Below are 27,698 nucleotides of genomic sequence, written 5' to 3'. Positions count from 1 at the left end.
CATGAAATACCAAAATGCTAGTTTCAACCACAAAAACAAGTATAAAATAAGGTCAAAATATTTTAAAATCCATACCTACAAGAACCTAAAATCTAAGTTTGGTATTTAATTTCTTATTTTGATTAGAATTTTTCATATTAGCATTAGCACCTAGGTAAGAAAAGTGTTCTTATCTTGTTCAATCTAAGGAGCGATGTCGTTTAAGTTCACCAACAGGCTGTAGAGCTATATCATCTGTAGCCACAGCCCCCTGTCTAGTCAGCTGGCCATGCCGGTCAACAGACTCGCTTTTTGGCAACGTATCTGAGTTTTCTCTCTTAGAATCATTCTTTTGTATTTCCTCACTATTTTCATCCATAAGTGGCTCATTTTCTGTGCCTTCAAAGTGAGTGTTTTCATCTACCTCAATCACAGTGTTATGAGACTCTTTGTACATTTTATTCAATGGCGCGACAGCTGACCCGTCGTTATTCATCGTCATGGCACGTTGTCGAGGAGCTTGCCTGTGCTGCTCTCGGAACTGCACCTCCTCTGTATTCTCCTCAGACCAAGACATGGCTCGTTCTGGCATTTTACGAATTGTCTTCAAGCGCTCAAGCTGAAGGTTATTGTTGCGCTTGTTACTCCATTGCTCACGAATTGAGAACATCCTGGTTAGTTTACGATTCTTTATTCTGTCAGGATCCTGAAGTCCCTTCGAGAACCCGTAAACATTCTGTAAAATAATAAACAGTGTAAATAAGTCCTCTCTCTTCCCGACCACTGATACCCAATGATATGCCATGTTTAACACAATTGGACTTCAATTCAAACATCAGTGAGAACCTGGTAAAACTACATGACATCATGGAAGGAAACAAAACAAAATGTACCAACATATATTTTAGTTATATGAAATTCCGTCTTGGATTTTCAAACTTGATGGCATAATCAATTACACCTTGCACTAAAATTTGATAATATCTTAAAGGATTTTGTTAAACATTGTATACATAGGTAAGGAACAAAAACAAACTGTATCTTGATTTTACAAGCTATATGACATTGTAGCCTTATAACTTTGACCTTCAGCTAAAGAGACCTTCTCAGTAAGGCTGTGTTAACCCATAGTTTTATGCTGGCAATTATAGTCTATAGTGACCAGTAAGATGTTATATTTTCACAGAACAACAAGAACAAGCACTGGGCCATCATGAAAACTTAGAGAAAATAGCTGACCAAAACAGGAGGTTTTTTTTTTATATTTGAGCAAGATGTATAAAGAATATTAGCTTTGTTTCTTTAGAAATAACTTGGTACTGACCATATGGCTGACTGGCCTCTGGATGTGTTTATCGAAAAAGTGTCTTGCTTCAGCAGGTGTATTTGGTGTGTCTTCCAAACTAAATGTCACTTTTAATGCATCTATAATAAAACAGCATAACCATAATATTTCACAGAAATGCATTAATTTACAGTAAATGATATATTTTGATCTTAGTTGCATTAATTTGCACCTATTGACCTTGACAGTATAAACATGTAAGTACGGTGTGATGACACTAAAATCCTTGATCAATAAAGGTAGGTATCACATATCAATGACACAATTTGTTTCTAGTTCTGATTGATGAATTAATCTCAATAGAAAAAAACTGAAAATGTCTCACTCCTGTTCTAACACCTAAATCCCCTACCCATGCACACTGGATAATTTTCTATAAATAGCAAGAGTGACCTTTGAACCAAGAAACATAGTCTCATCCTAGGTTTTCTCAAAGATGCCCTCTGAAATCATTAGAGTGATGTTACTGAATTAGTTCATGATATCCTATAAATAGTAACGATGACCTAGATCTTTACTTATTTGGAACAATGTAACATGGACGTATCACATGTATTAGAAGGGTTTAATTTACCTGCTACAGGAGAATCATCATCATGTTCAGGCAAATGCATGTCATAGTCATTATCTTTTCCTGATGTGCTGCTTTTAATCTGTTGTATCAAGGCACGACTGTCAATGTTTCTCCTGTCATATAGAAACAAGACACATACAGTAAATGACAATCCCAAGAACAAGTAAACATTGATCATTGAAGGAGGCTGAGACATAAGTGTACTTGATAATGTCATCTGGGACTTTGAGACATACGTGTACTTAACAATGTCGTTTGGAACTTTCAGACATATGTGTACTTGATAATGTCATCTGGGACTTTGAGACATATGTGTACTTAACAATGTCGTTTGGAACTTTCAGACATATGTGTACTTGATAATGTCATCTGGGACTTTGAGACATATGTGTACTTAACAATGTCGTTTGGAACTTTCAGACATATGTGTACTTGATAATGTCATCTGGGACTTTGAGACATATGTGTACTTAACAATGTCGTTTGGAACTTTCAGACATATGTGTACTTAATAATGTCATTTGGCTTTGCAATCATGTACTTACAGTCTGTTTGCATCTTCGGGAAGTTGGCTTGCTCCACACAAGTGAAGGTTTTTGTAATGTTCCCTAAAATGAATGAACACCAGTTTATTAAACCTACTCAACGAAAAAACTTAAATTAATTGCAGACCTATTTACTAATTACAAAGCATAGCTAATTAAAAATTAGCAGATTACTTCATTCTAATTGTAATTAAGTCCAGACCTAGTGTGTCCAGAACTAGTGAGGATAATGTTACTCACTTCATCATGAACCAGACAGTTCTAATCGTAATTATGTCCAGAACTAGTGAGGATAGTGTTTGCTCACTTTATCATGAACCAGACAGTTCTAATCATAATTATGTCCAGAACTAGTGAGGACAACGCTACTCACTTCATCATGAGCTTCTCATAGCACTGAAGGATCTCATATTGCTCTTCATTTAAGTTGTGGTCACGTAACAAAAATCTGCGGATATATTTCTCATCCATATGGTAAAACCACTCCTGTAATCATAATCATAGGTCACATCAGATTCCTTATAAAATACATTGTAATCCAATGGTATACATTATTTACAGGTTGATAAAAAAAAATTCACCAATGAAACTAGATTTATCTCAGCTGTTACCAAGGAACTACCAGAGTGGGTTAAGTCCATTTCTTGATAAATACAAACGAAAGAACTACCAGTAACTTAGTGGAATCTGTTTAATTATCTGTAACAACTGCCAATCGGGAATCTGACACAGAGCCGACTTACCCTCATTGAATTTTTCCCCTCCTTGCCAATTAGATCTTCCATCCCTGCCATCAAGTGGTCAGTTACCTTAAAAACAAATTGTTGTTAAGAAAAATAAAAATAAATCAAAGATATGTATACAAAACAACCATCATTAAATCGTAAATATATTGACCAGCAAATAAAGATTACAGATAAACTAAAACCATATGGTAACTGTCACGCGGATGATGTAACCTGGTAACTGTCACGCGGATGATGTAACCGGTAACTGTCACGCGGATGATGTAACCAGTAACTGTCATGCTGATGATGTAATCGGTAACTGTCACGTAACTGTAACGCAGATGATGTAACCGGTAACTGCCACGCGGATGATGTAACCGGTAACTGTCAAGCCGATGATGTAACCGTTATCTGTCACGCAGATGATGAAAATGGTATCTGTCACGCGGATGATATAACTGGTAACTGTCACGCGGATGATATAACTGGTAACTGCCACGCGGATGATATAACTGGTAACTGTCACACGGATGATGTAACTGGTATCTGTCACGCGGATGATGTAACCGGTAACTGTCAAGCAGATGATGTAACCGGTATCTGTCACGCGGATGATGTAACTGGTATCTGTCACGCGGATGATATAACTGGTAACTGTCACGCGGATGATCTAACTGGTAACAGTCACACGGATGATATAACTGGTAACTGTCACGTGGATGATATTTACACTATTTTGTAATACATCAATGTGATCAGGAAAATCTAATTCATGAAATAACAAGATACATGTGTATTAGATGTTTTTTAACATCTATATCATGAAATTTAAATCTGTTGGTATATTTTGGTCGTTTTAAAAGAAAAAAAAATTCTATCAAATTACCAGCTGTACAGCATTTAATGTAATTTATATCAATATAGATTTACGAAGGTATTATTTTAGATCCTCTGATATATTGATCTTCTTTCAGACATGACACTATTTCCTTTAGAAGCCAGGTTTTTGTATGGACATTGTGAATAGGGTTTCTAGAGAATTAAGTTACTTACATGTTCTGTGAGTTCAACATACATAGACGTTTCCTTTGTCTTGGCAGCTAGCTTCACTTGTAGTAGGCGGACAAGGGGCTTGATAGTTGATCCCTGTACAAAATTAGAAGTTTCATTCACGATTCTCAAACACTGATGTCTCATAACAAAAATAAATGGTTTGGAACTAATTAATACTTTGAAACTTATTAAAACAACGTTATGAAATTCAATACCTACATATATTTATATTGTACCAACAAAATTTTGATTTGTAACAAAATATTTACCTGAATGAAAACGGTGAAGAAGATAACAAAGAGGGTTGATGTGATGAAGATGTCCTTCATTGGGAATGCTTCAATGTCCAGTAAGGCAACGAGAGAGAAACACACAGCCCCTCGAATACCACCGTAACTCTAACAGTACATAAAAGATTAAATTAATATCTAACACAACTACAATGACACAGAGAATACAAATAATGTAGCTGGCACCAGTCTGACTGGAGTCTACAATAAGCATTTCCCTGGACTCTGTATAAATGCGAGATACCATATCTGTCCTCTTGACTATAAGCCTCGGGCAGATACGGGAGTTCCAGGTTGCTACAGAGTAGATTATGGAAATGATCCTACAATCTTTCTATTATTTTATACTGTAATTTTTCAGCTCAATAAAGACAGTATTCACTAAAAAAGTTGTCACTTTTTATGTCATTCAAAACAAGTAGCCAAATTCACATACAGAACAGGATTGCCTTATCAATAATATTTCTGTGAAGGTTGATGCTCTTCTAAAAATATATCAACACACTTGCTGAAATTGTAAGAAAGCCTAGGTTTCTGGTCCAAAAGAGCTAAGTGATGTTAGAAATCTATTTTCATTCACCATCAGACTTTAACTAACAATAGTAACCAAAAGGGTTTTAACTTTAACTTTATAAATAGATTTGCACGGGACCCTTGTAAGGGCATGGCAGTGCACATGACAGGAATGTTTAAAGAAATACTTGATAACAGTTATCATATTACTGAAGTATGTAAATAATTTACAATGAATATACAAGGGACCGTTACTATTTATAGGTTGGTGAATCAATCTGCCTACCTTAAGGCATGATAAAATGTGAACAAGAGGCCCATTTGGCCTGCATCAATAACCAGATACTATTCTTATCTCAGTGAACCTCACATTGGATTCAACATATTTAGGAAAGCATACCATTCATCTTCAGATAAGGTTACATACAGGTTTTGTAGTTTTCAATTATTTAAAAATTGACAAGACTATTCCTATATACATACATGTATATGGATTCAATAATTGTAATAATAAAAATTGTGTGGTTATTCAGCAAAAGTTGATATGAGGCATTAATGCATTTGATCTATGACCTTAAAAGCTGACCAAGGTCAACAAAGGTCAAGGTCACTCATAAGAACAAAGTTGAAACTCCTTCTTCCTAACATGCTCCTGGAATAGTATAATGACTCCAGGCCTCTGGATAACTAAGAAGTTGTTTTATTACTTCATGAATTTCTATGATTCTAGTTCCAGACAAACAGATGTACGGATCTTCCAGTGAACTAAATCCCACTGATACATTACTAGAAATCATCACACTTACCACAATGAACATTTCATCATAACGGATCTTTCTCACTCTGTACTTGTCAAACCGGTTTATCAATGAAGAGGCCAAAAATGTAACTGGCAAAGAAAATAAAAAAATATCAATTGTTTTCAAAATAAAAGTCTATGTAATTTTTATAAGAAATATGTATTTAGATTCAAAACAAAGTATTGCATATAAAAATCACCTTGTACACCACTGGCATCTCCTTTAATTCAATTAGTTCATCCAATTTACACAAATAAATTCTTTGTTCAATTCTTCATTAAATATTAAATTATCTGTAAAATTTCAATTATGATAATGATAAACATGATAAATCTTTGATAAATAAAGATAAATTCTCTATTTCATTCACTTGATGCTTCATATTTGAAAACACTGACTTTATATTAAAGAAACTTTTTATTTTTAGTTTTGCTCACATGTGACAATTTTTAATGAAATAAGTTTTAGTGTTACAGTGGTGATAAAGTATACTTAAGTGTATAAAAAGTAAAACATTTGCACATTTTTTGCATTAAAAAGATTCAGACAAAACAAATCCAAAACTGTTTAAAACAAAACATGGCACTGACAGAGTTAATATTTAACAAGTCATAAACACCACACACAACACATACTAACTCCATACTCAGGGATGTCTTTTTCTCTCCATGTTTTTAACATCTGTTGAAAGGAAATTATGTTGTGTATTGCATTTTGAAATTACTGTAATTGTTTCACAATAAGCCCAGTTGACCAAAATACGAATTCTGACTGAATGTCAGGCGTTGTGTTGACTTCTGGCAGGAAAATGAATTGCTAATTTGTAATTTTACTTAACATCAACAAATATGGATGGGCTTAATACCAGACATGTGATTATGACTTGTAAACTACCATAAGGACATAAGATTCTGAACTGTGGCATGTAACATTTGTATCTCCTTTGAAAAAGAGTTCCTATTCAATCTGTTTGACAATTTTGTTATCAGAGATGTTTTTGAGGCTAGGAAAATTTTTTTATAAAATTTGAAAAGCACACCTTTGAAAGCACATCCCAGCATGCAACTCTGAATCAACATATAGCAAGTAAAGATCTGTATGAAACCAGATATATATAATGTAATAGGGATTTGTGATGTGTGTACGTACCTCCAAACCTGTACACAGTGATAAAGAGTACAGTCCACAAAGACAGTGCGGTGTTCCAGCTATGTTCTTGTACAAAAAATAAACCCAGAAACAGAAAGATGATGATCTCACTGATGGTACTGTAAAAAATATATCATCAAAATATCATTTCTTTCAAACATTCAAGCAATCAACTGAATTTTCAAAAAAATTAATTCTAAATGTTTTTCATTTTTTATCTGAATAGAAAGTAACAGATTCTTCTTATTCATTTGGAGAGAATAAGAAATTAATTGTGATGAAGGTTTAATGAAAATGTTATCATTTTTCTGAATGAATTTCTTTCTTTAATGATATACTTTAAAATCATTTCTTTAATTTTCTTGGGGGATCTATTTTCACTGATTTCATGAGGTTTCAAATTCCAAGAATTCATGTGTTCATCAACTGTTATATGAAATAGGAGAAATCTTATTGAGCTACATTTATCTACAAAATACATTATCACAAAATAGCAATTTTTTTTAAAAAACCATGAAAATTTACTCCCACAAAAATATATAATTTTACAGAAGCCATACCTGAGGACCTTGGTGAAGAATTTCACTGTAACTCTAGACTTCTTTGTGATATTGGCAAAGGCATAGGCAACTTGAACAATACCACAGGCAATGATACTGGAGAAGATAAGGATAGTAGAATTACATAAAATTTATACCTTAATAAGCCCACCCATATATGTTAAGAGTTCTGTAAAAATTCAAATAAAAATCATTTCTTTTTCCTGTATTTAGTCTATTTTATATCACCACACTGAGAGTCAGAAAATATTGTAGCTGGTATTGTCTTAGGAGTTATATATTTTGTATATTTTTTGGTACATGTACACCTACTTTAGGTTATGAACAAAATTTGAAAAATATGTCTATATATCATTTCAAATGTAACAGGATTTTAAATCCTATCCTTATCTAAATTATGTTTCGAAACATTTTTTCATACATTTTGATACAGACTGAATGAAAACATTAATAGAAACACATAATGCACTAGGATAAATCTTATGTTATCAATGATAAAACACCTACCTGATAATTCCTGAGAAGGCAAACATTTCTGCCAGCAGAAATGCTATGTAGGCTGTCCCAAATATAACCACAGGCTCAATCACTGAAATATCATACAGCTTTCATTTAATCACTCAGAAAATCATAATTTTACTATTTTTATGTAATGTGCACTTCCTCAACTTAAAGACAGCAAATTTTAACAAGTTAGGCTTGTGTCATCAGAGTTTTACCTCAAGAGACTTTTCAATTCATCATGTCACATGGTGTAATGTATTCTGTATATTTCTTTACAAGGAAGAGGTCTCCTAGTAAAATTGTTGGTATAAAGGGGTCGGTCTCTCTAGTCAGGTTTCTCAAATAAAGACACTGGAAAAGGGTCGGTCTCTCTAGTCAGGTTTCTCAATTAAAGAAACTGGAAAGGGGTCGGTCTCTCTAGTCAGGTTTCTCAAATAAAGAAACTGGAAAAGGGTGTGCTCTATCTAATCAGGTTTCTCAAGTCAGGTTTCTCAATTAAAGAAACTGGAAAGGGGTCGGTCTCTCTAGTCAGGTTTCTCAATTAAAGAAACTGGAAAGGGGGTAGTCTATTTAATCAGGTTTCTCTAATAAAGTTGGTCTCCCTAGTCAAGTTTCTCTAATAAAAGGGTTAATATCTCTAGTCAGGTTTCTCTCATAAAGCAACTGGAAAGGGGGTGGTTGCTTTAGTCAGGTTTCTCTAATAAAGTTGGTCTTCCTAGTCAAGTTTCTCTATTAAAAGGGTTAATATCTGGAAAAGCAACTGGAAAGCGGGTGTTTGATTTAATCAGGTTTCTCTAATAAAGTTGGTCTTCCTAGTCAAGTTTCTCTATTAAAAGGGTTAATGTCTCTAATCAGTTTTCTTTATCAAAGACGCCTCTCCCTCCTAACAGGTTCCATATAAAAGTTTTCCTGTGAGTCTAGTGTAACCTACCTTTAACATTATTGGTATACTTGGTGAGAATGGAGGACAGGGCTCCTATAATTACTCCGATAAACAGCCCACCAAAACACACCAAGAAGAACTTCACAAAACCAAGCACGATCTACAAAACAGTATATACATGTCACAGAGGTTTGAGGAAACTTCATATATATTTTATTTTCTCACTATAGCCAATTTCTATGGCAAAAATCTATAGATATCCAAATTTTAAAGTAAAGGTGAGCTAATTTCTACTTTGGCATTTCCCTCTGCCCCGAAATCTCTTTCTGTCCTCAGGGGTCAAATTATCTTCTTTTGTTGAAGCTTTCAGGTTAAGATCCAGGATTTGCATTTTATATCCAAATATTAGAATTTTCCCTATGAGGCCCCTCCAGGTCAAATGACCTAAGGATTCATTGTACTGGTTTGATCACACCAATTTTTCTGAACAACATCTTACATTTACTGGATACACTAAAGCAATTTATTTCACTAACAATAAAACTTTACATCAGACAAACACATAATTGATACTGATGCTATTTTTCATCTTTTTTTTTTGTTCTATATTTATCTAGTCTTTATTGTCTTTCTGTGTGACCATATTTTGTAACATTTTAAGTTTAAATGATACAAACTGATACTCAAAATCAAAATGGCTTACATCTTCTGCTGTAATATCTCGTTCCTGTAGGATCAGGTTGTAGGATTGCAGGACATGATATAGGACAACTGTTACACCATCTGGAAACAAAAGGTCAATCAAGGTCAAACATGTGATATTCAAACAACTGTTAAATAATGAGACACGAGTCTACCAAGGTGACACATTATGACTGCTAGTCAGCTTGGAAACTGTGTGCTGACACAAGATCAACCAATATTAAATACCTAATTTCTAACCAGCTGGTAAACTGTCTGTTGACACAAGATTAGCCAATGTTTAATAAATTAATTTCTAACCAGCTGGCAAGCTGTTTGCAAGACTTGAGGTCAAAAAGGTCAAACATTACCATCTCAAAACCAGCTGGTATACCATCTGTTAGAAGCAAGGTCACTCAAGGTCATATATCATGATCTTTAACCAGCTCTGTAAGACATGAAGTCTGTAAAGGTCCAACTAGATGACTGAGCTATTTTATAATTACTGACAACATGACTTCTTCTGGTCAGTCAAAATTACTCAGTGATTTAGATATATCTGTCTCGTCTAGCAAGCTCATAACGCCATCTGGTGAGTCACTGTACTTTAAAAGCAAAATTGAGTGACCCGGTAAAGAAAGGTCAATGTGCCAAGTTACATCAGAATAAGGAAAGGAAGAGCAGTCAGTTATGATAACTCACCATTGAGCAGTGACTCTCCAAAGACAAGAAAGTATAAAACTCTATTAACTCCTACTTCATTAAACACGGCCAGCACCTGAAAGGTCAAGAAATGCGATTATCTCCCTTGGGTCATCAGAACTGTTAATGCCCTGGTTAATGACCATTAGAAAAATAACTGGACAATAAAAGTTTTTTCTTTTTTATAAATGACTAAAACCATACCTTGATTTATACTTCTGTTCCATAAATTACACAGCTACATCACTAAGTGTAGTTTATGGAATGGTAATGTAAATCAAGATGTGTTTTTTTTTAAAATCAGATGAAGTTTGTTACGTCTTTGATTTGTATACCATTTTTAACTATTTTTATTAGATTTTAACTATATTTTACATCTAGCTATCTTACAACATCTCACTCCATGGATATTTAAGGAATCTAGTGTTACAGCTGTGTCCATTGTTTCATAAAAACAACAACTTCACAAAATATCACTCCATGGATATCTAAGGAATCTAGTGTAAGAGCAGCGTCCATTGTTTAAACAAAATATCTTTTTGTCACTTACAGCCACAGGATCCACAGCAACAATGAGGGCACTGAACACCAACAGCTGGACGGGTTCTCCAACATAAGGCATAGCACTAGTCATCTGTAGGCCGATCAGGGACAAACCTATCATTCATTAACAATAATGGAGATTAGTAATGAAATCACAAAAGTCTCAAAGTATGATGCTGACATTTTTCACATACTGCTAAAATGATTAATCTGTAAATTAACGTAATTAAACAAAAAAGAAAAAATATTGGTGACATGTAGTATAGAATGCATAGATTAACATATAAATCACATACTGGGCGATCATTTTGTATAATACATACATATATGTACAGTATGTATGGGTAAAACTTCAAAACTGATCTTAAAAAATTCTCATTTAAAGCAAGATCTTCATTGCTTTTAATACAGTAGTCTTCATATCTTAACCGGATTTGTATTGATAAAGTCAAACCTTTCTATAAAACCACTCAAAGGGGGCAGAGAAAAGTGGCCTTTATACACAGGTGGTCTTTATATAGAGGTTCTATAACTATGAATTGTATTACATGGGGAACTAAAAATGGCCTTTAGAGACAGGTGGCCTTATATACACAGGTGGTCTTTATATAGAGGTTCTATAACTGTGAATTGCATTACATAAGGAAACCAAAAAATGGCCTTTAGAGACAGGTGGCCTTTATACACAGGTGGTCTTTATATAGAGGTTCTATAACTATAATTGCATTACATAGGGAACAAGAAAATGGCCTTCAGAGACAGGTGGCCTTTGTATAAAGGTTATACAGTTTATTCATCAAATTAGAACTGTATCGCTACATAATGCCATTTTCAGTGACCTAGTTTGGGGAAAACATTGAGCTTCCTTCCCAGTTTTATCTAAAACTGTGAGCTGCAGACTGACGTTGTATCATGTGGATGGATAATGTAATCATACCATTTTTTATCTTGCTGAGTACAGACAATTTTTTTAATAATTAGGAAGATCATGTTAAAACTGGACAGGTCAAAAATGCAGGATAAGTTTAGAGATTATTTCTATGGAGCATGACCATACTCACCAAGCAGTAAACATGCTGCAATTGTCCCCTGTAAAACATGACAACATGCACTACGTTAGGACCACAACATGTGTACCACAAACCAGTATATAGACCACATGTACACAGATTAATGTACAACTATCCTTAAAATCAGTATTATCTCTTCAACACAACCCATGCAGTGCTGGACTTCTTTAACACATGTTAATGAATTGTGACATGTATGAAACAAATTCATAGAAGTTAGTATAACAGATCACAATTTTCTGTTAAATTTGATATCCAGAACTGACATCACTGTTATATAAATCTCAATCTCCTCGTCATTATGTTATATGAAACTGCTTTCAAATCTGTATCGCTTGAAGACTTATCAAATCCAGTTTATTCCTCTCCCCCATCCAACACCAGCCCCCTACACCTATCCTTCCCTTATAATCAAAACTGCAAGACGATAAAGAATATCTGGAGTCATGTGTTCCTTAATATCACTAATAAAGGATCTGTCTTTACTTTTTATAAAAGACTATATAAATTCAATGGTAAAACACAGTGGCTGAAAATCACCACTGAGATATAATTACATTCCCATCATCAATGTACAAGTTAACCAATGTTACTATATCTATTCAGGAATAAGCCCATGACTGGTAATAAGCCCACCCAAACCACCTATTGTTGTTCATTAAATATGTATCCATATTAAAGGGTTTATTTTGCCATAAAGGAGTTACTGCATCATATTTGCTTTGTTTTGTTTTGAATGCCTTTTTTTTATTGTTTGTATATGGTCGGATCAAGGTGCAGGAACAAATATTCTCCAAAGCAAATACTTCGCAAATGTTCAATTTTTTAACATGTTTTCATAACATGAATTTCACTGAATTCGGAATACTGACTGACCAAACATTAATTTAGAAATGCCAGAACTATCTGCCATACAAGGGTATAACGTTATTTCATGGTATGTCATAGGGTCAGTCAAATTGTCCAGTGCTGCATTCTGTGATCATCTGTTATTGTTTCTGTCTGTGTACATACACACACCAGTGCTGGTTGTCATGTGATCGTTTTGTTATTGTTGTATACTTCATCGGTTTACCTCGTTCATTAATGGTGTCCATGTGGGTAAGGTGTTGTCCCAGTCTATGTTTATCCAAAACCTGTTTGTCCAGTGTTGTAGGAGGTGTCAGCGGGTGGAAATAGTGGAATGCATGGTGTCTGAATCTGGACGTGCAAAGGGGCGTGTTTGTGTGTAATAAAAGTGGTGGGGAGGCGTGTCACATCTCGCCAGTTTAAACGACGGTGTTAGTACCTACGGGACCACGATGGACATTGCTGCAGATTTCATTAGCTTCTAACTTATATCCGACTTCGTATTACTACGACTGTCACAGGTAATTATAATGTCTAAACAAATAAGTCAAATGTAACTTATAATGCGAATTTATCATAGCGCGAGAAGACTTTTATTTACCAGTTTGAAATCTAAGCATTGTCAACTTAACGTTATTTCATTGCAGGGATTTTCGTTTATATCTCATTAATTTGTGTGTGGTGACGACCTCCTCCTAGCAATAAACTGATAGAGGTACACTGCGTGTTTATCATTTTTCCACACCCTATCTTTAAGTGGTACTTGTGTTGTCAGTTGTTCTGCATCATAAAATGAGGTTTAAAGACCTACAGTACAGCTGATGACATATTTATCTATACTGTGACAATTGTCCAATTGTGTAAGACGAAGCATACATAATTTATTTTCATAGTTTACTTTTAGTACGGTTAATTATATATATGCATGCAAACAAATACATTCCCAGGTATAATAACAAAATGATGTATGCTTTAGATAAGTGCAAGTCTAAGTTTCAATTTGAAAATTTTCGGCATGGAGTCAATCAATTAATACAAAATCTCCATACAATATTGTCACATTATTAAAATTCAAACCTGTCATGATAAGTATTAGAACAAAAAACAAATGAAAGGTGAAAAACAAGATGCATAAAATCTGAAATCATCCTCTGTTTTCGACAACAAAACCACAGTGAAGTGATTCTGAAGTATTCAGATACATGTATATGTAAGAATTATGTCCAGCTCAAGTATTGGTTGGGAGGAGAACTGTACATATGGGATATTTTGTTTAGTATCAAACATCTAACGACAAAAAGAGTCAAGGAAACTTAAAACTTTCACCCGCCACAACCAACAGTCCATACAAGGGATATTGTCAAATAGTCACACAGACAGTATTTGATCAAGGCTAACAGGTGGTCTAGCTATAATGGTGTTTTACACCACCAAATATAACCATTAATATATGGAATACACCCAGTACAGTTCATAGTAGTCTGTGAAAGAGTACAGGCTGACATCTTTGTTAGAACTGATACTCACAAATACAGCAAAGATCAGGATGCTGCCAATATTTTCTGTAAATGTTCTGTCATATAAATTAAATGCAGACTCCAGAATTATTCTGAAAAAAAGTTTGAAATTTGTTGTTTTAGTTCATATAAAGTAAGGATAGATACAATAAGTGTACAAATATTTAAACTTGAAAATAATAGGTAATTGAAAGCAAGAGCCCAGAATGTGCTGTAGTTAGTTGTATTGACTCTCAACAGTAAAACCAATATCTTTCTATTGGTTCAGTGATATTTCTCAATTCACATTAATTTATATTGTAATGCCAATGAATTTTACCCACAATGCTGATATTGTTATACACTTAACATGACAACAAAATGGAAAATTTATCAGCATCAAGAAAGTCCCATTTTCAAACACACAATTACTGCATGGGGAAGTAACTCCAGAATGTTTTACGTATCCGAAACAAAACTGCTGTAAATCATCTATTTCCCATTCAACCCTAAAAACCATTAATTTTGTCCTCATCATTGATCCAATTGTCGTGCCAACCAGTCAACACTATAACACTATTAATCTCATTTGTACTACTATTAAAGTCATTAACATACCTGTCGTTACACTATCTAGCTACCACTAATCTAATTGTCTCACCTCCCCAGTCACCACTAATCTGCTTGTCTCGCCTCCCCAGTCACCACTAATCTAATTGTCTCACCTGCCCAGTCACCACTAATCTAATTGTCTCACCTGCCCAGTCACCACTAATCTAATTGTCTCACCTGCCAAGTCACCATTAATCTGCTTGTCAAACAATCCAGTCACCACTAATCTAATTGTCTCACCTCCCCAGTCACCATTAATCTGCTTGTCAAACAATCCAGTCACCACTAATCTGCTTGTCACACAATCCAGTTACCACTAATCTGCTTGTCAAACAATCCAGTCACCACTAATCTAATTATCTCACCACCCCAGTGACCACTAATCTGTTTGTCAAACAATCCAGTCACCACTAATCTGGTTGCCCCACTATCCAGTCACCACTAATCTGGTTGTCCCACTATCCAGTCACCACTAATCTGGTTGTACCACTATCCTGTCACCACTAATCTGTTTGTCAAACAATCCAGTCACCACTAATCTGGTTGTCCCACTATCCAGTCACCACTAATCAGATTGCCCCACTATCCTGTCACCACTAATCTGGTTGTCCCACTATCTAGTCCCCACTAATCAGATTGCCCCACTATCCTGTCACCACTAATCTGGATGTCCCACTATCCAGTCACCACTAATCTGGTTGTCCAACAATCCAGTCACCACTAATCAAAAATTGACCTACTTTCCAGCCACCACTAATCTGGTTATCCCACTGTCCAGTCACCACTAATCTGGTTGTCCAACAATCCAGTCACCACTAATCTAGTTGTCCAACAATCCAGCCACCACTAATCTAGTTGTCCAACAATCCAGCCACCACTAATCTGGTTGTCCAACAATCCAGTCACCACTAATCTGGTTGTCCAACAATCCAGTCACCACTAATCTGGTTGTCCAACAATCCAGTCACCACTTATCTGGTTGTCCAACAATCCAGTCACCACTAATCTGGTTGTCCAACAATCCAGTTACCACTAATCTGATTGTCCAACAATCCAGTCACCACTTTTCTGGTTGTCTCACTGACTAGCCACCACTAATCTGGTTGTCTCACTGACTAGCCACCACTAATCTGGTTGTCCCACTATCCAGTCACCATTGATCTTTCAAGAGTTCCCTTTTGAATAACAACATTTTAATAAACTATGTCTAAATATCTAACTCTGGTCCATCAGACCTAACTTCTAAACCCTATAATTCTACTGCTGGGTGGAGCCAATGTAAACACCACTTGGTAAATCTGTTGTGTACAAATATACTTACGGGGGGAGGAGATAGTGGAAGAAAGTTTCTGGAGTAAAAAATTTCTGCAGCTCGCCACCAGAACCACTAAAGCTGGAAAAGCAAACATTACACAGTGGAAACATGGGTAGAGTATGATCTCTAAAGTCAACGGTGAATGAAATATTGGTTTAAGTTTGAACAGTCTGGTCTCAATAATTTCTTTATTTAAAGTATTTAAACCAAAGTTATCACTGGACCTTACAAATACTACCGAACCCTGGAGAGTAAATATCACCAATTTTTCCTGACATAAGGGTTGAATAAAGATAACTTCAAACTTACACAAAATAGTTGGTGTTAAACCTTCTATAATTATTTAAACAAGCTATAACTTGATGGCATGTTGTCACTAAAAAAAATTAAAAACCCTTGTAACTCAATTTTACAATTGATATTTTCTGACTAAGCATCAATCAGCCAATCAACATAACCGTATTAATCGTACAATAGGTTTTGCTACATTTATCGCCCCATGAACTGCCATGGTCGGGTGGTGCAGTGGTAACGCACTTCCTTTTCACCTAGCCGTCTGGGGTTCCATTCCCAGAATGGAAGTGAAAAGGTATGAGGTCACCTGCCCAACCACGTGGGTTTTCCCTAGGTACTCCGGTTTCCTCCCACACTAAGACCCCTCACGCGATTTTATGCGAGTCAACAAGATTGATTGATATCAGTTGGAAAAACTTGCTTTCCAATTGTGGTAAAATAAATATGCTTAAATATATAACTGCCACGGTCAATTTGAGGTGAGGTTTCCTTGTCATAGTGACTACCTCACTGAACAACATACAGGAGGTCCATTCCATACAATCCACAACAATTGGGATAATGTGTTTTGTCTGAGAACACTATAGCACTAACTGGTTAATGTTGGGTAAAAAACATTAAACAACACAACTTATATCTAGGAAGGACAATGCTTGACGGATCTGTTGCGACCTCATTAGGCTACCAAATATTATCTGACCCAGAGACATAAGGGAACATTGGCAACTATCTATATTGTAAACAGCATTTGTTAGTATATACACGTATTGACTTAAACAAGAGGCCCAAGGGGCCTTAACGGTCACCTGAGGAATATATGTCAATAATCTGGGGATTTAAAAATGTTGCAAAAATGTAACAACACTTGTGCAGGACCATGTGTAAAACATCTGTAACAAGTTTGAACATGACCCACCCAATGGTTCTTGAGAGGAAGTCCATAATGTCTTACCCAAACAGAGGCCAGGGTGGCCATCTTGGATTTTGAATCGCCCCAAAAAGTTAAAACACTTGCCAGGACCTTGTGTAGAACATTCGTATCAAGTTTCCCCTTTTTCCCCCTCATGAGGCCATGCCCTTTTTCTTCACAAACTTGAAGCGGCTTCCAATGCATATGCTTTCTGCCAAGTTTGGTCAAAATCCATCCACTGGTTCTTGAGAAGTAGTCATTTAATGAAGGTTTTTACATATGGCCCCTTTTACACCCCTTATGGGCCCCAAAGGGGACATTATTACTTTTTTCAACATGCTTTCATATGTCCTTCACTAAGGGATGCTGTCTACCAAATTTGGTTGAAATCAGTCAAAGTTGAATTTTTGACCCTTTTGAGCGCCCCCTAATGGGGCCATTTTTGACCCAATTTTTTTTTTATTCGCAAACTTTGTAGACCTTGCCATAGGGACTCTAAATATCAAATATGAACTTAATCTGACCATTGGTTCATGAGCAGAAGATTTTTAAAGATTTACCTAATTTAAACTCTTTTCCCCCCTCCTGGGGCCCCTATTGCGGCCATGCCCTTTTTCTTTGCAAACGTGAAGTGGCTTCCCATGGGGATGCTTTGTGCCAAGTTTGGTCAAAATCCATACAGTGGTTCTTGAGAAGAAGTCGAATATGTGAAAAGTTAACGACGCACGACGACAGACAAATCATGATGGCAATAGGTCACCATGAGCCTTTGGCTCAGGCGACCTAATAAATCTAACTGGACTGACATTATAACTGAGGTAGATAGTTTAAATAAAATACTGTTTGCTATACACCAAGAAGCTAGATATACCATCAGTGAATTTCAGGATTCTTGAGTCCTGGACACATAATTTTCCTGTCTGACTCAAATTTTGAGGAACCTCTATATCTCTTAGTAATGGGACTCATCAAAATTTTTTAACTATTTTCCGAAGTCGCCTCGAAAATTCTACAAAAATCTCTGCATATGTTCATCTAGGCAACACAGTGTACTGCAGAAATGGAAGTTTTCTTCAACATTGATATTTATTTTTCAAAATGCAATATCAAAAAGTAAAAATGAAACCAATTTCATATATAAAATATTAAAAAGAAATAAACTTACTAAATGATGGTTCCAAAAACAGTTCCCACGATGATGAGAAGGCTGAAAATTACAAATCAACAATATATTGGACAGAATGATGTAGAAAGAACCAAACCTGACCAAAAACAGGCCAGTGCTAAACACAGTACTTTGTTATAAAAGATACATCACCATGACAATCAAAATATAAAGTTTTGATTTTCCTAAAAAAACAGAAATTCAGGAATATTTTTTTCAACTATTTATGCAAATACTTCTTACATTTTTCTAATTAATACAAGCAGTACAGGTTATTGTAAAATTTTGGGTTTCCATTTTTAACAAACAATGGAAAGTACTGTGGTACAAGTAAATTGTTTTATAATAATGAATTAAAGTCATCTAAAATGTTCAATAATTTTATATGACAAGTTTTAACTCTATGTAAGAAAGTGTCTATTTAATTCATTGGAAAAATTAGATAAATTCTACAGTGGTTTGAAATATTCATGTATTTCACTTCTGTGACAATAACAGGAAGTTAATGGCTTAACACTACTGACTACTGCTTTTATAGTACTACATAGTAATATAAGCAGCAAATTTTATTTTATTTTAATTTTTCAGTCAGTAAAGATAGCGTGAAGTTAAATACACAGACAATTGATGTGGCAAGACGGAAAAAAGTGGTAGATTCAGTTGCTGCGACATCATAGCGAAGGCAGGCGAAAGAGATTAAGTAACAGTATACGGTTCAGACATGTTTATATCAGTCCACTGGGACATTGCTGCAATGATGGGTGACAGGGATTAACTTTTAGCAATAACATGAACTGTCACATGTTTCCTTGCTGTACATGTAAAATGTACATTTACATGTCAAACATTCGTGAATCCAGCACCACACTGATCTTCTGTTAAGTATTGCAAATTCAGCGCCACACTAATCCTCTTTTAAGTTTCTGTTAAGTCCTGTGTGAAATTTTGTGACATACAATGCGCTAAATGCTTGAAATCACCAGAAAAAAATCATTCACACTTTTGAATACAACGTTTGATAACTTAAACAAAGTTAAGTACAACTGGCTGACTGTGGAACATCCCTCTATGCCGTCACACAGTAAATCTATCTTATTCTTAGTAATCTTTCCTTTCATAAACGCGAGCTTTTTGCTGATCACCACGTACTAGAAAACACGTTACTATATTCACATAATCTCAGATGTCACTTTTTTTGCTGACATACATTTAAACACAACTTGTTAAGATGCTCAGATTGACCGTTTATGAGAGTTCCGTACTGATTTTGTTGTATCTGTATAATAATTACTCAGCCAACAACTAGATATAATATGATATGATTCAAACATAAATTTGAAATGTTTTTTCTATATCCTTCCTGTCCGTTGAATACACCAGCGCGAACCTGGAAAGAGGTCTACTAGCAAAAAAAAAAAAACGAAGAAAAAAACGTCTGGCAAGAATTTAGTATAAACAAATTCTTATTCAATATTGCAACAATATGAAAATGATGCAGTTTATTGGCACAAGGTAAAGCGAACTTTAGGATTGTCACCGTAAATGAAAGAAAAACATACGGTAAGACGGTGTAGTGAAAAAAAAAGTTAGTCAGTGCCACACGACTGAAAATGGACTGTAAACACATGTTAGGCCCATGAAGATTTTTGTAAAGTACGTACAATATCCCGAACATTTCTAAACCTGTAGATAGAAGAAAAATTTGCCTAAAAATTATCCATATCTCATCATCGTAGATGGAGCAATGTTCTCGCGACATCGCCCATATAAAAAGAAGGCTGTTTATAATCCCAATCGCTCATCATTGCTGCAGCAGTGATGTTCACACGACATCGCTCAGGTGGGATCGCGGGGTGGTTTTAATCCCTTCAGGTAATACAGCTGTATAGAAGATAAGAGATCCTAAAGGGATCTTGGCATCCACCATCGTTAGATCATTTATTGTTCTTTGAAAGTTGGATCTTTTCTCTCTCTTCTTTTCCCTTCTCTATTTTTGCTATCAATGATAAGATATTTGAACACTGTTTTGCAGAAACAGCGACGATAATCATTAATTGCCGAATCCAAGATGGTTGGCTGGAAGCCATGTTGTTACTTCCGAAAACACTCCCAAAATTAAATGGGCTAATCAGGGGCCAAAAGGAACCTACGTATGAAATTTGAGAGATCCATTCACTGCTTCTGAAGAAATAGGGATAACAAACTTTAATAGGCAAAGTCCAAGATGGCCACCTGTCGGCCATTTTGTTTTTCTGATCAGTCCCAAATTCAACCAGGCACAACTTGGGACAAAGAGGAACCTCCATCAGAAATATGATAATGATCTATGCAGCATTTGGTAAGAAATAATGATAACAAGAATTGTTTACAAACAGACGATGGACAGACTACAGACATTGGGTGATTGGAATAACCCAACACCTCATGATGGTGGGCTAAAAATTCAGTTTATTCATTACAAGGTAAATCCCATGTTCAGTCACGTAAAAATAAAATTTTCTATCAGAATAGTTAATCAATCCTGCAAATTTAACTAATTTCATTATTACCTACAATTATACTTATAAAATAACCTTGGATCCAAATTATCACCAGAAAAATACTCAGTAATACTGTTTAATGTTAACTCACCACGACTCAGGGACGATGGATGAAAGTTTGTTCGCATAGTGAAAACCTGTAAACATGTAAATAAAAACAAATTAAAGAGTCTTTAAAACCCTCTGAACCTTATGATGACTATGTTACATCGATATTTATAATATAAGCAAATTGTATATCATAGTTCCCGAATTACCTGGAGTCTAATATATTTTTAACACAACTACCCAACACATAAGTAATGCACATGTTCAATGTTTCGTTTGTATATTTCCACTGACATACCATGTAAGATAACTAAAATATACCCATGTACACTGTAGTTTTCAATATCTATGTTACAAACACAAAAAAAACAAGATTTCAACTCAGGTATAATTTCTTTTTCTAATTAAGTCTTTAATTTGTTAATATGTATTACTCAACAGATATTTAAATTAAAAATGCTTTAAACACAACTGACCATATCATTTGGAATGAATGTTAATTTAATCAACAACACAAGCTTTTTGGCAGAATTTCAGAAATGTTTTAACACATCTTTAAACATATTTTTCAAAACAATATCAATGTTCTATGCTTCTGATTCCTTGTAACAAAAGTAGTGTTGTTCAAATCGCACAACATGACCAATGTTGAACTTGAACAGTTGTTCAAATTACATCATAAATTTAATGGATAATCATGTTCAAGTTTCACTCAGAATTAAAGATTCATGACTGCAATATGTGCAAGGTGTGTTTATCCTTTAACATGAACGGAGTTTTCACAGTCTCATTATTCAATATTCTTAAGTTTTATAAAGAATAAAACAAGTTTTTATTTGCTGTTGTTTGAAGTACTAATTAAGGAATTATGCTTGCTCTAAAGTTTGCCAAGAATACCTTAATTGTAGAGTGCATGTTTCATTTTGATAAAGATTATAGGCAAATCACACTTCACAGAATGGGAGCATAAAAGTAACAAAATCCTCACCTAACAAACAGTACCAAAGAATTAGATGTGACTCATCAATCAAAATATTCTAGGAAAGGTCAAGGTGACAGGTTGGTCTATAGACATACCATTATATACAGGGACATAAATCTAACATTATCTACATATATCATTATATACAGGGACGTAAATCTAACATTATCTACATATATCATTATATACAGGGACGTAAATCTAACATTATCTACATATGTCATTATATACAGGGACGTAAATCTAACATTATCTACATATATCATTATATACAGGGACGTAAATCTAACATTATCTACATATATCATTATATACAGGGACGTAAATCTAACATTATCAACATATGTCATTTATATACAGTGACGTAAATCTAACATTATCTAAATATCATTATATACAGGGACGTAAATCTAACATTATCTACATATATCATTATATACAGGGACGTAAATCTAACGTTATCTACATACCATTATATACAGGGACGTAAATCTAACATTATCTACATATATCATTATATACAGGGACGTAAATCTAACATTATCTACATACCATTATATACAGGGACGTAAATCTAACATCTACACATATCATTATATACAGGGACGTAAATCTAACATTATCTACATATATCATTATATACAGGGATGTAAATCTAACATTATCTACATATATCATTATATACAGGGACGTAAATCTAACATTATCTACATATATCATTATATACAGGGACGTAAATCTAACATTATCTACATATATCATTATATACAGGGACGTAAATCTAACATTATCTACATATATCATTATATACAGGGACGTAAATCTAACATTATCTACATATCATTATATACAGGGACGTAAATCTAACATTATCTACATATATCATTATATACAGGGATGTAAATCTAACATTATCTACATATATCATTATATACAGGGACGTAAATCTAACATTATCTACATATATCATTATATACAGGGACGTACATTATATATATCATTATATACAGGGATGTAAATCTAACATTATCTACATATATCATTATATACAGGGACGTAAATCTAACATTATCTACATATATCATTATATACAGGGACGTATATACATATATCATTATGGGACATAAATCTAACATCTACATATCATTATATACATATATCATATATTATATACAGGGACGTAAATCTAACATCTACATATCATTATATACAGGGACGTAAATCTAACGTTATCAACACAATAAAGATTACAAGTTACTTACCCATTTTACTGATAACAGCGACCAAAACAACAACTGTAAACAGGAATGGGGAGCTTATTTCTTCATAACGGATTTCTACAACTTCCACATGGTGACCATGTGACTCCTCATGTTCGGTGTGATTTGAGCTGTGGTTAGAGGGATGCACCTCATGGTCAGGATTTGTCGTACCAGTGGAAGAGTGTGAGATTTGTTCAGTATTATAAAAAGTAGTGGTGGAAGAATTCGTAGATGAAATAATGAAGAAGAACAGAAGGACAAAAGGTAGTAATCCCAATGGATTTCTTTCCATGATTGCTAAAGCACCTGTTCGAAGGTCAGAAGTTCAAGGGTCATATGAGGGCAATAAACATCTCAGATGAAAAAATCTGAAAAGAAATGAAAACAAAGTTAACAATTTAGTTTCACAAAAATTTAGGTAAGAATCGATAAGTTCTCTGAATTCAAACATGGATAGGAAATTTGGAGCTGGATATGCTTGGCAAGAAACCGAATGCATGTTCACCCTATCATATCATTGCAACATGCAAAACATTTTAGTAATATACAAAATTTCCAAACCGCAGACATATTTTTGGTTGTTTATATGAAAGAAACATAAACTGAGGTAAATTAAAAGAGATTTGGTGAAAAGAAGTTAATCAGAAATATAATAGTGAAATGCTTTCCTAACTCGTGGCATGGAAAAATTAAGTCCCTGCCCATTCCTAGTAAATTTTCCAACCTTTTGTTATTTCTTTTTAATTTAATCATGTGTAAAGGAACACATTTATATAAAAAAAATTTAATGAAAAATTTCAATTTGAAAAATGAGGTGATGAAAATTTACCATGGGGATGGGAGGTAGTCGGGTTCATTTCACAACTATGGTATTTTAATACCAGTTCATTTCAGCACACTTAATTCACAATACCATGTTACACTGGTATATATACGGTAATGCCGATCTTAGCCGACAAAAGACATATCTAAGGGCTTCCCATTTCATTTCGTATGAAGGACAGCACATCAAAGGAGAAATGTATACATACTTGTCATAGGAAGTAGTAAAAAATATATGATTTTTTATGGGAAATTAGTAAATTTTCTTTTTATTACAATTCTACAGAAAAAAAAATGAAAAAAGTGATCCAAGAAAAAAATGGAACAGTGTTCAAAACAGTTAAGAAAATATTAGCATGTTTTAGACAACAGATAGTTAGACAATATGCTTTGACAACAAGACGTCACAATTTTGATAGGCTGCTTTTATGTTGCATTTTAAGTTGTTATCTGTTAAGATTTATTTAAAAAATCTGTTTTTTGTTAGCAAGTTAGAAAAAGCCAGAAATACACACAGGAATTATTTCATGGAATTCAACTTATTCAACCCTTGCTTTAATTTCATTTACATCTAAACAGGAAAATCAGAAAATTTCAACAAGGCAAGTGATTGGCTATCAAAATTAAGAAAGTTATATAAAAAAAAGTGGAAATATTGCATCATTAGTGACACTTATACTTCTCCGACAAAAATTGTAAATGATCAAATGACACCGTATTTACCTGTATGTCAGGTAATCACCACATAGAATATTAATATTTTTAAGTGATACATATGGTGTAAGCTACACAAGGCCTTAGCAGTGGGCACTAGCTGTAAACTCACAAGTATAACAGGCCCAGTTTGTGACTACAGTAATCTTGCTCAAGTCAGACAAAATTGTGCCCAATAACTCCATATAGTTGTATATGTATCTGTACTGTCTACAACAAGTTCCTGGTAGATGGAGGGGCTGCGAGTTTTGAAGTAACCTATTCTATTAATATACAGAACAAAATGAATAATATTACTTACCATGTACATACACACGAATTTGCTGCTGAGCAGGAACACGAATTAAAATAATTTAACTACAGGGAACTTTACAACGGAAAAGATATCAACAAGTGTGACTTGACATTTTTTTCTATTACCATATATGGAAAAAGTTATTAATTAAATCAATAAATAATGCATTCCTGTTGAGCATTACATTCCTCCGATGCATGAATGACACTTAATTAGACTCGTCTAGTTGGAATCTGGATCTCTCACTAGTCCGAGATTCTTCTGCTAAATCATCTTTCGCGTATACAAACATACGCATTACTTGATGTCCGCTTCGAAAGTGACGCAAACCTTCGTGAGCAAAAAATTCCCATTGCAACCGGATCCTACACACGCTACAGCCTAAACCTTCTGTCAGTAACTGGTACAGCTAGTCATAGATATCTATGTAGCTAGCAATGTAAATGTTGACATTGATTTTACATGGTACACTATATACGATACCCACATCATAAGTATTTTTTATATAATCACTTTCGCTATCACATCACCATCTGACATCAATAAATCCTCCATGGTCAATGTTAGATTATTGCAGAAATAACAAATTATAAAACATAAATAAAAATCTTTTCATACCAGGTCTCGATAACTGCGTTTTTACCCTGCACACCTCACCTGAGAATTTCACCGAGCACAGGATCACTCATGCTTTATTAATACTATTACACATCCGGTTTGCTTCCGTGTTTGATATTTTTATGAGAGTTATTTCCCCTACACCGTGATCACTTTCTAAAAACGGGCTAGTGCTGTGCTATGCTACCAGGAAAAGCACGAAACGTTAAGTTATATCTAAATAGTTATAAAGCTTACACGGGGGTTTTAGCTAGGTCAGTCTCTTGTAATCAACTCATATATATTTTTAAAAATGTTAAAAAAAATGAACGTTTGTAAAACAAAGATAAATAAAAAGCAGTCCAGTGTGGTATAGCGCAATTAAAGGGAATGAATGAGTATTTAACTACATGTAACTGTGATATGGACGGGAAACTATGCAAGTAATAAAAAAATACTAAGTCTTCGGTAAAACTACAAACACTGGGGTTACGCAGGACTTTACTGATACTTTCCAAATTGTGTGAAGACACTGCATTCTTTTTGGTGAAAGAACAAAGACCCGACGAAGTTCAAAATTGGTCAGAAAAGTGATCGGCAAAATTCAGTCCATCGAAAGTAAAGTTTGTTTTTGTACATTTGTGTAGATAATCATTACAGCTACCTTTAAGCTACTGTAAATGGGCTAGCCACATAGACAACACATGCAAACAAGTATCAAAGCGGGTAAGTATCCTTTGTAAACATTTATATGTAAAGTAGACGAACTTTAATAAAAATCTATAAGTCCCATATTCTTCCTTCTCTCCGGGGACTTTCTCGTGATGTCAATCATTCCAAATTTCAGATTTCAGCTAAACAACTTATCACACTCCTCCTCTTCTATGTGGCTTTGGAACTAAGTGGACTTCACATGTAATATTTGGAAAGGTGTTTCGTACCAAGTAATAAGATAAAAAAAAATAAAATTAAAAAAAAAAAATGTGTTTCATTCGTCCCAAAATCTCCGTGTTGTTAGAAAAGTGATTGAATGTGTGGTGCGTTTACAGCTTGAAATTACATACGCAGTGCAGCTAGGCCCTTTTTGAAGGCCCCTGGACTATCTGCCTCCGCTACACTGGCTGGAAGAGCTTTCCACACAGAAATCGTTCTTGGGAAGAAGAAGCTGTATTTGAGTGTGTCAGTCCTAGTGTATATTGTTCTGTATTGTTTTTTGTGCTGGGTCCTATGCTAGTGCGTTTGTTATCGTGTGCTTGCATGTATGAGTCAGGAGGGATATCTACAAGCCCATTGATGATCTTAAACATCATCATCAGCTTTGCCTTGTGCCGTCTAGTTGCAAGGGTCTCTCAATGTAGGTTATCTGGCATATCCGACACGCTTCAGGTGTTCCTATATCTGTTTGTTACATACCTAGACGCTCGGACTTTCTCGAGCTTATCTTGTTCGGTTTTGGACACTAAGATTCCAGACACATGAAGCGTACTCGATTATAGGTCTTACTAACGTCCGATATGCTGCTGACTTGGTTTCCTCACTACTGATCTTCAGGTTCCTCCGGAGAAAACCTTGGGTGCGGCTGGTCTTGCCAGATATTCTGTCAATATGGTGAGACCAAGAAAGGGTGGAAGTAAGGTCAACACCTAAGTAGGTGACGATGGTATTGTTCTCCAAGGTGGTTCCCTTCAACTTAAATGGATATCTGGGAATATTTCTCTTACACGACACATTTAACACTGAACACTTTTCTGGGTGGAATAGCATACCCCAGCAGCTCTCCCATTCAGCCAATTTGGTCAGATCTTTTTGTAACATTTGCTGATCACATGGGTCTCGAACAGTTATGTACAGAATAACATCATCTGCGAATAGGCGCAT

The 27,698-nt window shown here is 34.8% G+C and overlaps 1 protein-coding gene across 1 annotated transcript; it reads right to left on the bottom strand.

The window, feature by feature from the left end:
• Nucleotides 1-178: 178 nt before the first annotated feature.
• On the bottom strand, nucleotides 179-27,698 carry LOC132544445 (Na(+)/H(+) exchanger protein 7-like). Its single transcript, XM_060208045.1, has 24 exons — nucleotides 27,328-27,698; nucleotides 26,885-26,970; nucleotides 23,393-23,698; nucleotides 21,192-21,237; nucleotides 18,561-18,602; nucleotides 16,198-16,269; nucleotides 14,296-14,377; nucleotides 11,911-11,938; nucleotides 10,857-10,963; nucleotides 10,307-10,382; nucleotides 9,627-9,706; nucleotides 8,972-9,083; nucleotides 8,044-8,125; nucleotides 7,537-7,632; nucleotides 6,977-7,095; nucleotides 5,834-5,916; nucleotides 4,494-4,622; nucleotides 4,225-4,317; nucleotides 3,187-3,252; nucleotides 2,817-2,929; nucleotides 2,444-2,506; nucleotides 1,899-2,011; nucleotides 1,304-1,404; nucleotides 179-715 (listed from the first exon to the last, which is right to left on the bottom strand). Exons 1-24 carry the CDS (start codon nucleotides 27,696-27,698, stop codon nucleotides 179-181), a joined length of 3,003 nt encoding a protein of 1,000 aa, XP_060064028.1.

This window comes from Ylistrum balloti, unplaced genomic scaffold (assembly GCF_031769215.1).
Source record: "Ylistrum balloti isolate Yb309-2 unplaced genomic scaffold, AGI_CSIRO_Ybal_v1 Utg369798, whole genome shotgun sequence".
Taxonomy (NCBI): Eukaryota; Metazoa; Mollusca; class Bivalvia; order Pectinida; family Pectinidae; genus Ylistrum; species Ylistrum balloti.
Note: the sequence above shows the minus strand (reverse complement) of the source record. Positions and strands in the feature narration are given on the sequence as shown.